The 16,819-nt window shown below is 41.8% G+C and overlaps 1 protein-coding gene across 1 annotated transcript in view; it reads right to left on the bottom strand.

Moving 5' to 3' along the window:
- Window positions 1–16,819, bottom strand: part of DNAH12 (dynein axonemal heavy chain 12) — a 134,633-nt gene that overhangs the window by 73,216 nt on the left and 44,598 nt on the right. The window contains exons 23-31 of the mRNA XM_056853457.1: window positions 16,023–16,179; window positions 15,552–15,724; window positions 14,794–14,946; window positions 13,218–13,457; window positions 12,079–12,324; window positions 8,924–9,043; window positions 6,460–6,569; window positions 5,653–5,836; window positions 95–235 (exon numbers count right to left, since the gene is read on the bottom strand). Of these exons, the coding sequence (XP_056709435.1) occupies window positions 95–235; window positions 5,653–5,836; window positions 6,460–6,569; window positions 8,924–9,043; window positions 12,079–12,324; window positions 13,218–13,457; window positions 14,794–14,946; window positions 15,552–15,724; window positions 16,023–16,179 (1,524 nt within the window). The remainder of the gene's footprint in view (window positions 1–94; window positions 236–5,652; window positions 5,837–6,459; window positions 6,570–8,923; window positions 9,044–12,078; window positions 12,325–13,217; window positions 13,458–14,793; window positions 14,947–15,551; window positions 15,725–16,022; window positions 16,180–16,819) is intronic.

Below are 16,819 nucleotides of genomic sequence, written 5' to 3'. Positions count from 1 at the left end.
CAAAGCCCTAAGTCACAGCTGCAGGTGGCACTGTTACACAGGTTTCGCTACTTGCATGGGGGCCCCCAGACCCTGGTGGTTTGTGAAGCATTACCTTTTTGTTGTCATCCAACACAGTGTTCATGCTCTCTATCCACAGGGTGTCAATAGGACCATCGAAAACAACCCACTTACGATCAGGACTTTCAGCTAAAGCAAATTCTCGAAAAGTGTTGGCAACAATGCCATCTGTCCACTAAAATGAAGCAGAAAAAGATTTGAAATTTTCAGCAAACATTCAACTGGATTTTTTTTCTGCAATTCATTTGAAGGGGTCATCTGTTCCAGTAACTGGACAAACCTAAAGCAGGTACAACATCTAGAAAAATATTAAGTGTAGATAATTTATACATATTTATGCACAAATTTTAAAATCCTAGATATTTGCTTCTTAAGATATTGTCCATTCACTGGAACAAAAAGGACCTTTATATGTGACTCTATTCAGTTATTTTTATATTCAATTATTTACATTTAGAAATGCCAACAGCTGAACTTCTTTACGCAAAGATAAACAGAATGCACACGAGCTGATGACACAAACAGGGAATTTCATAGCTTGCTTGGTCAATATGCAATGAATCCAAGGTAGCTTAAAGAATATGAATTCATTCAAGGATTTTCATGCGTTGCCTGATCACATAGAGATTACGCATGGCACATCTGTCTTGCAAACAAACACAGATATCTCTCAATGGCTGTTAGCCTTTAAGGCCAAGTAGAAACTCTGGATTAAGTGGTAGTAAGCCAATGAAAACCAACTTTTAGAAGGCAACAGCAGGGGAGGACTATGGTGTCTTCCCTTTCCTGGGGTCTAATCAGATGAGACACTGAATATAAGCTGCATTGAAGGAAGCCCCAACCCATCTTTAATGAGTGACCACACTACCCTTCAAAGGTAGTGTGGTCACACTACCCTTCAAAGCTGCACCCAGCTTGCTTTGTGAGCTGAAGAGGGGCATGGGGGTGGGGATGGGCTGTTAGTCTTAATGCAGGTTCCACATGTCTGCCCAGGAGAAATCCCAACCCAGCTCATGTTTAACATCTCATCTAATCAAACCCCCGGTTGGCCTCGGTAGAAAACAGGATGCTGAACAAGGCAGGTGTTGGGTTTATTCCAGCAGGGCTTTTCTGATGTTCTTATGAGCAGGAAATATATGGAAAGGAAAACTGGATTTACCATGCATTTCCCTTTTATATGAGCAATGGAAAGGCATTCTGGCTAGGTTAATTCCTGTGTGTTTGTAGTAGAAAGCAAGGCTGAAACAACCCAGCTGCGTAGGAAGCATTCATGGTCTTGTAGACCACACTGATGCACAGCAGTAACCATCTTACTATGACAGACCAGAGTAATGAGTTCCTCAGCAACCATAATTTGTATTTACTGTTTTTTAGCCTCAGTAGTATGTTATGAAAGCATGTAGTATGCCAGCACTAACAAGTTCCAGCATTTTGCAACATTATGCGTTATCAGAATGCACACTGCTTCCAGGCTATATTTGCTGCTACTTTCCAGGACACAGCAAGAGCTAAGTCCAAAAGACAGGCTGGGTACAAGGTAAGGGTTGGTTGTTTGCACCAGTATAAATACTGCCATGGATCTTTCAGATCTTTTTAGTAAATAAATAATTATTTGTTAATCACAGAGGCGTATCAAGTAATGTGTGAAGCTCCCATAAAAACAACAGATTACCTAACTGTGAATAAGTTTGCTATCTATGGCCTAAAACCATTGCGCTCTAACTATGTAAGCCTGGAGTGTGCACTCATATTCTCACTCTCTCTCCATCTTTTGATCACAAGAAGGAATGTACACTGTGTATTTGTATGCATTCACACACAGAGCCTGTGTATTCCTTCTTATGCCTCAGGTATAGGGTTGCCAACCTCCAGGTACTAAACAAGAAAAAAAGAGAGCACCTACGTGCTAATACCGTCAGGTTTGGAAACTGGCACGGGAAAAATTCAGTACAATGATACAAAATATGTATTGTGTTTCAAAACATTTCAACAAGTACAATGGACTACAAAAAGTGACAATAAACAATATATATACAAAATATACAAAACGTGTTTGATGCAGTCTATAAATAGTACAATCTTCTTAGTATATATATATATATATATATATATATATATATATATATATATATAGAAAAATAGTTTGAAAAGTCCATCAGGTACATGTATAAATGATCACAAAGTCTTAATTAAGCATGATGGGTGGGGGACGGCCGTTTCAAGAATATTTCTTCAGCCCCATTTCCAATCAAGTATCCAAGCTTAATTAAATTCTATAAATCATGAAGTCAATTCACCAGTTCCCGTAGGATACTCCAAAGTGTAGGCAGCAGCTAAGCTTTTCTATATATATATACTATTGTCACTTTTTGTAGTCCATTGTACTTGTTGAAATGTTTTGAAACACAATACATATTTTGTATCATTGTACTGAATTTTTCCCGTGCCAGTTTCCAAACCTCCAGGTACTAGCTGGAGATCTCCTGCTCTTACAACTGATCTCCAGCCGATAGAGATTGGTTCACCTGGAGAAATTGGCCACTTTGGCATTGAAATCCCTCCCCTCCCCAAACCCCACCCTCCTCAGGCTCCACCCCAAAAACTCCCACCAGTGGTGAAGAGAGACCTGGCAATCCTACTCAGCTAGAAAGATAAAAATGCCAGTTCTTCGGACCCATGGAAATTAGCATTATCTAGGGTATGGTGAACTAGCAACATGCTACTCTGTTCTTTCATAAGGTTCTCAAATTGGTGGTGGAGCCTGGGGAAGGACCTCAGCAGGGTATAATGCCATGGAGTCTACCCTCCATAGCAGCCATTTTTCCTCAAGGGAACTGATCACTGTCATGTGGAGATCAGTTGCAAATTTGGGAGACCTCCAGGTGGGGCCTGGTTGGCAACCCTACTGGGGAGACCAGGTTCAATGATGACCTAATTAGGGGGTGGAGGAGGACAACATACCTGGGCTCCTTAGAGGATGGGCAGGGTAAAAAATCTGATAGATATAAACCTACAATGGTTCTAGTTTTGGTACAGCAACTGAGAATATACTGGAGGGATTTTGTAAGAGTTCAACTCACCCTACAGCCTGTATTTCCTCAAATGCTGTGTTGTCATATGAATCTGGCTAAGTTTCCATAAGAAGACATGAAGTATGGATCTAATTTACGAGTACCAACAAATGCTCCCTAAACACAGTATCATTCTTTCCATGAAGTGTTGTGTGCATATCCGCAAGAAAATTTATGTCGAGACCATCTTCCCTCTCCTTCAGTAGGTTTCTGGCACCAAAGTGAGAATAACCAGCAGCTTTTCTCCCTCGTCCTTTCTCGAAGAATCTGGAACTGGACTACATTGCTGCAAGTGGTCTTGCCAAGCGACGAAGGATCACTGGATTTAAATAGGTTGTGTACTGGGTACAAAATATAATTAGTCCTCTTTGCTCCCTTTAGTTCAAGGACTCAACTGGTAACTTTTCTCTCTTCTTCCTTCCCCCACTGAAGAGGAAAGAAAAGTCACCAGCATGTTCGCACTACAAAGTAGTGGAGCGATGGGCAACTTTCTCCCAAAAGAGTGTGGTTTCTCCCGTGTGGTAAAGGTAGTCCCCAGTGCAAGAACCAGGTCATTACTGACCCATGGGGTGACGTCACATTGCAACATTTACTAGGAAGACTACATTTACAGGGGGGTTGCCATTGTCTTCCCCAGTCGTCTACACTTTACCCCATGTGAGAGTCTGGTAAAAAAGGAAGAGAAACCGTAACTGTGCAGCCTTCAGGTCTACAAAAGCACTACTTTCCTGTTAGGAACTGGGAGTTTATTTGCTGGCATGGCCATCCTTAAACTCCTGATCTCAGAAATCTTTCAGCCCTGCTTTCTGATACAGAAGTAGTATCGGAGTTAACCCACTCCTGGCTGCCTTTCCACACTGGATAAGAGTACATTTTTAAGGACACACAAAGACTGTCCACAATCACAAATTAATGTTATTGAGACTAACGGAAATTAAGGCATTGGGCTAGTGATTTATGTATATTCCTGGGTCCGTCTTCATTTTCTTGTACATTTGCCGTAAGAGTGAAGGATTACACATTCCCTTGTGATCGTCTACTGCTTCTGCATTTGGGACATTCACTATAGCATAGTCACTCATAGGTGAACACACACACACACACACACACACACACACACACACACACACACACACCCCAATTCTCCCTACGCAGAACTATGCACCACTTTTGCTTTGTTGAGCCAATCTTTTTTTTTTACTTTAATGATACTGCTCATGTAGCCAATTCAGCCTTGAACAGTGAGCCTATCTATTTATCCTCTCCAACAGGGAAGTCAGGACTATGGAGGCCTGCTCCAGTGCTTTGAGGTGGTATTACCGTATTTTTCGCTCTATAAGACGCACGTGACCATAAGACGCACCTAGTTTTTAAGGAGGAAAAAGAAGGAAAAAATTTTTTTTTAAAGACCCGCTGGGTCTTAAAAATATATATATATTCCTTCTTTTTCCTCCTTTTTCCTTCTCTTTCCTTCTCTGGTGGTTTAAACTGCTCTGTAGCTGCCTGGGCAGGCAGCGCAGTTTAACCTCCGCACCCCCCCCCCCCGCGCTTCCCGGTCCCTGAGCCTCGGACTGGGAAGCGGGGGAGGTTAAACTGGTCTGCGCTGCCTGGAGAGCAAATTAAAGACCCAGAGAAAATTAAAGACCCACCGCCCCCCTTCCCGGCACTCCCGGGAAGGAGGGCGGTGGGTGTTTAAACTCCTCTGTGCTGCCTGGGCAGGCAGCCGCAGAGCGAATTAAAGACCCACCGCCCCCCTTCCTTGGACTCCCGGGAAGGAGGGAGGTGGGTGTTTAAACTCCTCTGTGCTGCCTAAGCAGGCAGCCGCAGAGCGAATTAAAGACCCACCGCCCCCCTTCCCGGGAGTCCCGGGAAGGGGGGCGGTGGGTCTTTAATTTGCTCTGCGCTGCGCTGGGCGGCTGGGAGGGGCCTCTCACCCCCAGCTGGCTGGCGGCGTCCCAGCCGGCTCCTGGGGTGGCCTGGCTCCGACCCCTGCTGCCGCTGCATTCGCTCTATAACACGCACTGACATTTCCCCTCACTTTTGAGGAGGAAAAAAGTGTGTGTTATAGAGCGAAAAATACGGTAAGTACCTGTTCATTCCTGCTTTGCTTCTGTAAAGTTTGTAACATTCTCTAAGAGCTTTTAGCTGAGTCACCTTTTTGTTGAGCTGTGCGTTATGCTGGTTGTGTGGCTGATCAGCTATTTTTATCTAGTATATAGTTATATTTTATATTGTTGTTTTAATTCACTAGTTTTACGGTTAGCAATATATACATGTTGTAAACTGTTTTGACATTCAGCATTTTCTCCGGAAAAAGCAATCTAAAAATATTTAATTATTAAAATACTTACTTATTTTAGTTATTAATTAATGAGTAAAATACTTAATGTGTGCTTACCCAAACCCTTCTCCCAGATGCACTGTTTTTTGGAGGTTCACAAGTCTATTTAAGGGCTTATACGGTTTATCACTGTAAGGGTTTTGTGTGTGTGTGCAAATAATCACATGTTAAATACATCACCTCATGAGATACTGGATCAAATCGTCCAAAAAGTTGACCCATAGTAATAGCTTTAGGATTCACAGTTCTATGCATGACTTTTTCTTCTTCCCCATACCCACGTTGATTCATGAGTGTAAGCGTATCTGCTAATACATGCAAAACTTTGGTCTTTCCAGAAAAAGGTTCCCCTACAAGCATAAAACTGATAAATTAAAAACAAATGTGGCTGAGTATTTTCCTTTCAGCAGAAAAAGTTAATTGATTTATTACTAAACATGAACACATGCTTAACCATTTATTATCGCAAGAGCTAAAACATTCCATTCCTTGAAGAAATGCTGGAGGACTGAGATGGCAATTTTTACTTTATGATTTTCACCTGCTACCATTTTAAAGAGGCATACACACATTGTATGCATGAAGCATTCCTCTACTTATAACAAAAAAATGATCATATCATGTATCACGTGATGCTACATACTGAGTAAGAGCACTAGCCCATCTAGCTCAGTAGCTGCCCTCCAGAATCCCAGGTAAGCAAAGGTTTCCCCCCTTCCCAAAAAAAGTTTGGTACTTGAGATCCCTTAATTGGAGATGGGAGGGACTGCATCTGGGACCTTCTACAAGCAAAACACCTGTTCTACCACTGAACCACAGTTCCTTCCCCAAAACAGAGAGATCCCTGGGTATTCATCATTACTTTAATCCAGCATGCTATTACACCTATTTAAGTCCCATTGTCCAGAATGAGATTTTAAAGTATGCATTAACTGTGTGGGCTACATTTAAGCCCACATCGATAAAATTTCTTACAAATATACTTACCCGTGTCTGACTATCATCATTTCATAGGTCTGTATCATCTTTTCTAGAAACACTTTAACAGGCTGGACATTATGCGTTTGACAGCATTCATTTGCACATTCTAGAAAATCCTGAAATTATAAAAAGTAAAAATATGATTAATAAATATTGTACAATGATTTTATTCTTTAACTATGAAGCTAGTTGTGGCCAACAGTCCTCTCCTAAGAGGCTAGAGAGGTGTGAAAAGACAGCTATCAGCCTGACTGGAAGGAAAAAACAATCAGGCTGAAAGTGCTTCCCTGACGCGGATGAGGGGGCAGGGATGGGACGGCCAGCTGAGCTTGAGGGACACAGGGAAGAGCCTGAGGCTGATAGGAGGTGGAGAGACTGGTGGAGGGAAGGACAATGGAGCCAACAGGGAGAAAAGAAAAGAGGCAGAAGCGGCTGGTCAGAGGCAAGCTGGAGGCTGGGCCCAAAAGGAGAGAGCTGTGGAAGGTAGCCCTGAGCGAAGGAAAGGGGGTGGCAGCTGTGAGGACTCAGAAAGAGAGAGTTCTAGGTAGAGAGGAACCCTGGAGGGCTGACTCCCACCCTCGTCAGGAACAACAGAGAGGAGAAGCTTACCAGCCAGGAGAGAGGAGAGCCGAGAGAAAGGTGCCTCTTGCCTCACTTTAGGGAAGATCTCAGAAGTCACAGAGGCTTTACTAAATGGAGAAACAGAGGGGCTTGTGGAAGACTGGAGGAGCACTGGCTAAAGGGATTGCCTGAGAGAATGGATGCTGGATAACAGACTTATAAGGAGCTTCAGGGGAAGAGACACCACAATATGTAAAAGGGGAAGGTCTGGGACAGATAAGCTTGCCAATTGGCCGGTGTAGGCAGGCAAATGTCCGCCAATTGACCAGGCTGCCGCCGCCCCTCAGCTGGTCGACAGGCGGAAGAGGGCCAGCTGAAGGGGGGAGCGATTGTCACTTCTGGGTAAACCCGGAATTGACATGGATGCTCTACCACACTCCCCCCCAAACTCTATGATTTCCATAGAGTTTTCATAGGAGACTGCTACAGCATCTGTATCACTTCTGGGTCGCATTGCCCTAGCCCCAGAAAACTCCTGCCAGTTGCCAGGGGGACCTGGCAACCGTAGGGATAGGATTGTAAAGGGAACTGATGTAGCATTAAGGTGGCCTTGGATGATCTTGGTAGAGCACCCTGCTGATTAGGCAAGGGTTTCCCCGGTCTGAGGCCATCATAAACACCACACTAGTAAAACCTTATTCTCTCTCTCTCACACACACACACACACAGAGAGATGCTTCATTAGAATATAAACTTTCAGCATTTGTTGGTTTTCTTAAAGTACCAATGATATACTTCAGTCATTTATTTATTTTATTAATCTTAATATCCCACCCTCCTCAGCAAAGCCGGGCTCACTGGGTTACCCTGTTGGTATAATGGTAATTCTGCTGGTCGAGGAGGGGAGCAATTTTGCTTATTAATCTTTCCATTGTAGACCCCAACATTATGCTGAGTCCTGGGGCTCCCCTGAACCCTGGGGGCAGCATTTTGGGAGCACGTTGGGCTGCACCATTGTCCCTTATTACTAATCTTTTAAATGATAATAATATGAATGTAATGAATTAGTGAAATAGCAGAACAGTACAAGTTACATATGAAAATAGTTTTTTTGGATTTACAGGAAATTTTTGGAATATACTCATCCCTGGCAAAAAGAATACTTTAGAATTGCCCGATTAAACACACACAAAACTTGGTAGGGCACTATCAAGAAATAGAATGAGAATGATGAAGGAGGGCATCTAGTCGGTGTGCACTCTAAAACAGAGGAAAATCATTTGCCATGGATCTCGGGCATTTTTAAAAACAGTAAATCATGCTAGGGTCAGTGGAAATTAAAAAAATGAACCTTATAACCAAACTAAAAACCTACCCTAGTAAGACTAAGATGGATGTCAGATTACTGATCTACATACCGAAAGATTGTATAAAGTCTTTTTGTGTGTGTGTGTTAAGCGCCGTCAAGTCGTTTCCGACTCATGGCGACCCTATGAATCAATGTCCTCCAAAATGTCCTATCCTTAACAGCCTTGCTCAGATCTTACAAATTGAGGGTCATGGCTTCCTTTATAAAGTCAATCCATCTCTTCCTCTTTTCCTGCTGCCTTCAACTTTTCCTAGCATGATTGTCTTTTCCAGTGACTCTTGTCTTCTCATAATATGTCCCAAATATGACAGCCTCAGTTTAGTCATTTTAGCTTCTAGGGTCTTTTTAGTAGGTACTAAGACTGGGTCAAAATTTTGTAACAGATTGATTCCGATGGATGTATAGCAAGACTCTGAAATTAAGTTTGCTGACATACAAAAACAATAATGTGACATCATTATGCAATTAGAAACAATCAGTTGCTGTAGTTGACTGGCAAATACTGAATTAAATACTGCGGAATAATTCAAAGGTACTCACTTTGTAGTCAGCTTCAGGGAGCTTAATACCAGGGAATAAATCACTAGTAATGCCCATAAAGAGAGGTATGTCATGTGACAAAAATTTGGGCTCATTTACATCCTTGATTGATCTGAGAAGCTGAACAAAACGACAAAACAGAAGCAGAACTAAACAGAAAGTATATTCCAGTTGACATTACAAATATGACTTTAATAAGCAATTAAAAACAAGTTTGAATAACATATAGTGTGTGCTGCTAGAATTTTTTCCCAAATTGTAATTAGTACACATGACGCTGCCTTATATTGAATCAGACCACTGGTCTATCCAGGTCTACACTGTCCACTCTGACTAGCAGCAGCTCTTCGGGGTCTCAGGCAGAGGGCATTCACATCATCTATCACCATATCCTGGAACTGAACCTGGAACCTTCTGCATCCAAAGCAGATGCTCTACCTCTGAGCCACGGTTGCTCTATCAGAGAACGATTCTAAAACTTGCACATAATTCAGCTTGCAAGAGGGAGGGCTGCAGGAAGGACAGGTGTGCATTGACCTCCCAATCCCGATAATGACATTTGATAAACAAGTCAGGGAGGTCCTTTTAGGAGTTACTGTATTATAGTGGTTAGACTGTAGCTAGGACCTGGGCGCAGATCTCCACTCTACCATAAAGCTTGCTGGGTGACCTTGGGCCAGTCACTCTCTCAGCCTAACTTACCTCACAGAGGGAATGAAGAAAGGAGGACCATGAATGTCGGTCTGAGTTCCTTGGAGTAGGGGGAAGAATTAGATGTATTAGACAGACGTACAGACTTGGGATACTTGTAGACAGATGGGTTTGTAACTGTTAATACTGAATCAGTGTGCCTGACAAGTCTAAATTATGTGGGTACTGGGTTGATTGCTATGCTGATCTTGCCCACACAGGCTAGAACATCACAGGTGCCACTGCAATCATCGTTTAAATGCTAGATAGCAGCTTTCCATAACAACCTTTTCTTCCCCAGTTTATCTCCACAGTTACTACTTTATGTTTCTGATGCATTCAAAACTCTTCAATTTATTTTTAGTACATCTACCTAATTAGGTGACCACTTCATGCATCTGACAAATTGGATTTGATCCATGGAAGGTTATGCCACAAAATAACTATCTTCAATACGCCATAAGATTCTTTGTCGTTTTTCTAGTACTGTTTTTGTTTGTCCTTTATAATTCAACCAGAAAATAATTTAAATGGGCCAGCTTTGTCTACCTTTGCAATTGGTTCTTGTCTTCCATTGTTTGGATGAAGTAGAGCCAGGAGCCATAAGAGAGAAAAAAAGACTCATGCTAGAGGCTCCATTCAGACATCACTATAGGCTGTGATTCAACGAAAATCTGGAATAAACACAGCTTGTTTTCATAGCTAACCTTGCTCCTTCCATCCTCCTCTTATATTTTTATGTGAAGATTCAAACTTTACTGGTTCAGTCAAGCTCCAGTTTACCATGATATCTGAATGCCAATGCCTCAGCAAAATAGAGTGGTGTTTACTCCTCACAAACTAGGATCCTAAACAAATTCCAGTTTTCTGAGACATCATCATTAGGACATCACAGTAAATTGGAGCTTGATCTAACTAGGAACTTGTGAAGGAGAAGGAAGAGGGGAAGGGCATGCATGAACCTGGAAATAAGCTGTGCTCATGCCTGATGTCAAGTTTAATTGCACCTTGCGGTGAGGTCTGAATCCAGCCTAGATATTACCTCTAACTTAGAAGTATATTTCTCCCTTCCTATCTATACAGGTAGAACAAAAATTTAACCAATGGAAAATTCCTTGAGAAGGTTTGGGAGCACAATTTTTCAGTAACTGGAATTAGGAATCTTCACTCAATCAGCAATACAATATATACTGTTTGCTTTTATACACCAGCATGGTGTAGTGATTAGGAGCGGTGGACTCTAATCTGGAGAACTAGGTGTGATTCCCCTCTCCTCCACATGAAGCCTGCTGGGTGACCTTGGGCCAGCCACAGCTCTCAGAACTCTCTCAGCCCCGCCTACCTCACAGGGTGTCTGTTGTGGGAAGGGGAAAGGAAGGCAATTGTAAGCTGCTTGAGACTCCTTAAAGGTAGAGAAAAGCGGGGCATAAAAATTAACTCTTCTTCTTCTGCTGCTGCTAATAGCCTGATCCTATGAAACTGCACTGAAGCAACCACTTGTAGGATATTGCATACCAGTTCAGGTGTTAACCCAAGAGGACACTGTTTCAGATCGACCCAGACACCCAGCCTAAGCATTGGCAGAGGCCATCAGACTACTGGCTGCATTGCCAGAGTGGCTAGAGCAACATAATCTGCAAGACATTAAAACGGCCAAGATCTAGTTGAGAACTTGAGTGTTTGCCTTTAGAAATCAAACAAAAGTCCACAGCTACCTTAAAGACTAACAACATTTATTTCAATATGAGTTTTTATGAATCACAGCTCACTTCCTCAGAGGGCTTCCTTAAAGCCCTACATCGCTTGGGATGGGGGTATCTGACAGGAACATCTTCTCCCATACATTCTGCCCATGGACTAAAATCACAGGGAGAGGCCGTCAACTGACTTATCGATCAAAGAAGCGTGTCTGGAGAGTACACGAGGAAGGGTCTTTTCAGCGGCAGACCCACGGTTACAGAAAAACCTCCCCAGGTAGGTGTGCCTGGCCCCCTCACTCTTGATCTTCAGGAGGGAGCTGAAGACAGTTTATGATTAGTTACATTGTAAGCTGCCTTGAGTTCCTATAAGGTAGAAAGGCAGCTAATAAATGTTTTAAATAAAAGAAATAAAGTGAGCGGTGACTTCTTTTTGTCTTTCAAGTCACAGCCGACTTAATGGTGACCCCAAAAGGTTTTCAAGGCAAGAGACATACAGAGGTGGTGGGCCTCTGTGTCACGACCCTGGTATTCCTTGGAGGTCTCCCATCCAAATCCTAGCCAGGGCTGACCCTGCTTAGCTTCTGGGTTCTGACGAGATCATGCTAGCCTGGGGCTATCTAGGTGAGGGTGAGCTGTGACTTATGAAAGCTCATATTGAAATAAATGCTGCTAGTTTTTAATATTTCACTGGACTTTTATTTTGATGTAACTAATTCGGCTACCCCTTTTCAATGCCATTAAAATTGTCACCAATGTGGAACTTACCAATATATCTTCATTCTCTACTGGGAATTTCAATTTGAGGTTGCCAGCAGCTATTAGTACAGCTTTGACTGCACGCATACCATAGTCATAATGGAACTGAGATGAGAGCTGTTCTGAACACAGTCTGTATGTCATTACTATTTTCACTGATAATGGCTTGGCATTCAGAAACCCATAAGAGTAAAGAGAAATTTCAGCAATGAGGGCATAGTTAGGAACCATCATGGCCACTGTTCGAAAAAGGACCTGAAACACACATATAAAAAATTATTATACTACAATTTTGAAATAACAGGCAGTAACAGGTAGTAACAACAAGTAATGCTCTTTAACTGAGTGTTCCCCAGAACTCTGATTAGTACTAAAACTACCAAAAAAATTAACCATTCCGCTATGAACTTCCTTATCTATAATTTAAAAACGCAGTTATAAGTTCTGCCCTCTCTGACCCATCCTATCCCTGACAGATTGCTTAGTCAGAACATTCCATTGGCAGGAAACAAAACCAAACAATCCCCCTAAAAACCACAAGAGAGACAAAGGCCTCAGCTGCATTGTTGTGAATTGTTACTCTAGTCATACTATGTGGGCTTCTTCATCTACTATGTAAAGTTAACCTCAAATCCAGACCCAGACCACAGGTAGAATATGGCAGCCTGACACATATATATGAAAGAATTACCTCTGGAATCACATTTGCAGACAGCGAGTTAACCCTTCTCCCCATAGTCATGGTGCTTAGCAGCCATCACCCTCTATTCCCTGAGTTAAGAAACTAGCAATTTCTAAGAGGCATCTGATATGTCTGTACCTACCCCCTACCCCAGGACAAATAGTGGACAGTCATCGCTGGAGAGATAAGAAACTATTTCCACTCTGTTGCCTGAACTATATGATTCCTTAAGGCTTAAAGCATGCGGAAGTTCATGAAGAAAAAGGAGTCAAGATTTATGCAAATGTCACACACATCTTTATATTACATTAGGAGAAACTAGGGAAGCCAGTTAGAATATGCTACCGTGAAATACAAACAGATTACCACATGATGCATATACAGGCTTTGAAATGATTTTAAGAGATGTGCCTTTTAAAAGCAATGTTTGGAATTAACTGTCAATATGTTAATTTTGCAATTTTACCTTCAGATTGTCGGGAAGTTCTGAGCGACCTGCATAACCTGGATTCATGGTAATAGCAACAAAACAGTTGGGATTAAGTTTTAGTTCTGTCCCTTCAAAATTAAATATCTCCAGCTTCAGCTGTATAGCTCTCTGGATGCAAAGAATCTGTTGAGCTACCACAGACAGCACTTCTAGCTCAATGCGATTGAATTCATCAAAGCAGGCCCAAGCGCCAGAAGATGCCAGACCCTTGAAAAACTAAAAAATAAAATAAAATCAGTCAGCTTGTAATCATATCCATGATTAATCAAAGGAAGTACTTTGATGACTAAGATATATATTTAGCTTCTATACTTAGAACATAATTAAATCTATTTGGGAGAAAATCAAACTGGGTATTCAGGCAAATAAAGTGGCTGTATTAGAGGAAAGATGAAACTGGGATGTCTCCATATATGAGTAAAAGGTAAAGGTAAAGGTCCCCTGTGCAAGCACCGGGTCATTCCTGACCCATGGGGAGACGTCACATCTCGACGTTTTCTAGGCAGACTTTGTTTTGTGGGGTGGTTTGCCAGTGCCTTCCCCAGTCATCTTCCCTTTACCCCCAGCAACCGACCGACCTCGGAAGGATGGAAGGCTGAGTCAACCTTGAGCCGGCTACCTGAAACTGACTTCTGTCAGGATCGAACTCAGGTCGTGAGCAGAGCTTTTGACTGCAGTACTGCAGCTTAACACTCTGCGCCACGGGGCTCCTCCATATATGAGTAGGGGTGGGAAAAATAGGCATTTTTTGCATTTGGGTATATTGGACCCCAAAATATCAGTATTCCCAATATTCCTGTATACTGAATACCAGTATGGTATTTGGATTCAGTTTCTTTCTGAATTTTTCAGGTCCATCATTCCCATTAGGAAAACTTACTGGGTGGCCGGGGGGGGGGCTTGTTTTTAAAGATACACGCACCAAAATTGCAGTGAATATGCTGGTGCCTGTCCTTTAAATAACTCCCAGATTTCAAGAAGATTTGACCACAGGGTTCAATTCCATGGGCCTTTGAACAGGGTGCCCCCAGCTATCCTCTAATTTCCTGTGGAGGGGGAAAAAACCCTTCAAGCTGCTTCCAGGGCAAAAGCCATGCCTGCAAGCAGCAATCATTGGTCAAATGTTTCCCATAGAAGAACCAACACAACAAGCCCAACAGAACCATTGCAGAACCCAGTAATCATTCAACCAATGTCAAACCAGAAAATCTTTACAGTAGAAAATGAAGGTGGGGGCGCACTTCTGAAAGCCCAGTAGAACCAGTAACAATGTACAGATGCCCAGCAGAACCCAGTGCCACTCTAGGAGCAAGTTCAGCAGGAGTAATGTCAAACCAGAGAATATCTGCAGTGGAAAAAAGCAATCCAATTTACATCACAGAGACTACTGATAACCTGTGAACTGCATAGTTTTTTGTACAGTTGGACTGTCTAACAAATGTATTGATGTTCTTTATTTATGGTCAAGCTGGGGATATTTTTAGAAATGAAAAACAGCATAAACATTGTGAACTAGGAAACTACTCTTATCTTATAATTTGGGCCACTTTACCTTCCCCATGGCTAAGTAATCAAGGCCATCAGAACAGTTGAAGACAACACACTGCACAGCAAGAGCTTTAGCCAAGTCTTTGGTGGTCTCAGTTTTACCCGTGCCTGCTGGGCCCTCTGGAGCTCCGCCAAGATTTAGAAAAAATGCTCCAATCTAAGAAGAAAAGTCGTTCAAAATAAAACATAAATGCTGCCGCAGTGTTTAGGTAGAAACAAAATTACATTCAGTAAATGGCATATACAAACTATTTCACAAAATGTGAAATGTCCACTCTTGTTTAATTACTCATGATCCAACATACCTTGTCTTAATGTTCATACCTCCCACCAAATCCTTCATCTTTCCCCTTGTTCCCGCCCTCCCTCTCACACACACATAACTTATTTTATGCTGGCCATTGGCTGTAACAACAATAAACAAACAAACAACTTAATTGGTAGAGTTATATCTCCCCTTTCCAGTGATATGCTCAAAGTAGCTAAGAAAAATCTGTACTCTCTAGTAAGATTAGGAAAATCGTACAACAACATAAGAAAACTGTCTCCGAAAACTGCAGGCCCAAGGCAAAGAATGTCATTCAAACATAAGTCTTGGTGAAGTTAGTGGATTGAAACAACATTCCATTTTTCTGGACTGAGTGTTCTGAAAATCATCACAGCATTAAGATTTCTTCATGCTGCTGCCCTCAATGCTTGAGGATATGGCACACGATTTGAATTCTCAGATGTTTTAATAAGAAATTTAATAGAAAGGCCTACCAAAGTACGATAACATCGGTCTGTGAGAGGAGTAATGACAAGACGAGGAGAGTTGCCAAGATATTCATAAGCATATTTTACATTGCAATTGATGATGCGCACCCGCACATTCTCATACTCCCAGTAATATCGCAACTGAGCGAGCCACTGAAAATCTGTTTCTTGCGACACACCTGGCAATGACACAAACAGGGTGTGTCATTCTCAATATACCTTCAATCTCAATATACCTTGTCAGGGTAACAGGAAGGGAAAACAAGATGTTTTGAAAGTGTGGCTTTGTTACTGTTACAGGACTTACTTATGGGTTTAAATTAATTAAGCTAATAATGTTTTACTTAGGAGAGGATGAAAAAGTAGCCATTTTTTAAAAAAGATATAATAATCAGACCAAGCACTGCAATATATTGGATTATAAATTATACTGTAACAGGAAATAATGAAGAAATGCTATTTTAAAAATTTACATACCGCTTTCAATCATTTCCATGACAACATCTCTAGCATGAACATCAATAGTAACCAAAGCACCTAATGTAGTTCTTGTTTGCTTAGACAACTTCCCTCTTACCAGCTCTACAATGTCATTTAACTGAAGCTGAAGGGTACTGTAATAATTCTTTAAGCCCTGAAAAGCGAAAATAGATTCTGAACATTTCTGAGTAAGTGATCAGTCCATATTGTCATTCATCTTTTCACAAACTTGCAGTAAGTATGTCATGATCACATACATTTCTCTAGCATTCAGTGTTTCCCATTCTTTTAGGTAGAAGGATTATATGTCTCCACCAAAAGTAGCGTAAAGAGAGAGAAAGAGACTGTGCGTATCAGAACTCCTGTACCTAGAAACAATTTATGGATTGCATGTCTAGTGGAATCTACAAGGTTTCCAGTATTTATAAACTATTTGGAACTGGCCTGTTAATGCTGTATATTTGATATAAGCCACAGTAACTAGAACTAAGAAAGAACCATCTTTAATGAGAAATTTCAGTGCTTAATCATATAATTTAGTATTTGTCCAAAGTAGAACACTTAAGAACCTAAGAACATAAGAAAAGCCATGCTGGATCAGACCCATCAAGACCAGCAATCTGTTCACACCATGGCCAACCTGGTGCCTCTAGGAAGCCCACAAACAAGACGACTGCAGCAGCATCCTGCCTGTGTTCCACAGCACCTAATATAATAGGCATGCTCCTCTGATACTGGAGAGAATAGGTATGACTCATGACTAGTATTCATTTTGACTAATAGCCCTATCCTCC

Source organism: Euleptes europaea, chromosome 1 (assembly GCF_029931775.1).
Source record: "Euleptes europaea isolate rEulEur1 chromosome 1, rEulEur1.hap1, whole genome shotgun sequence".
In the NCBI taxonomy this organism is placed as follows: Eukaryota; Metazoa; Chordata; class Lepidosauria; order Squamata; family Sphaerodactylidae; genus Euleptes; species Euleptes europaea.
Note: the sequence above shows the minus strand (reverse complement) of the source record. Positions and strands in the feature narration are given on the sequence as shown.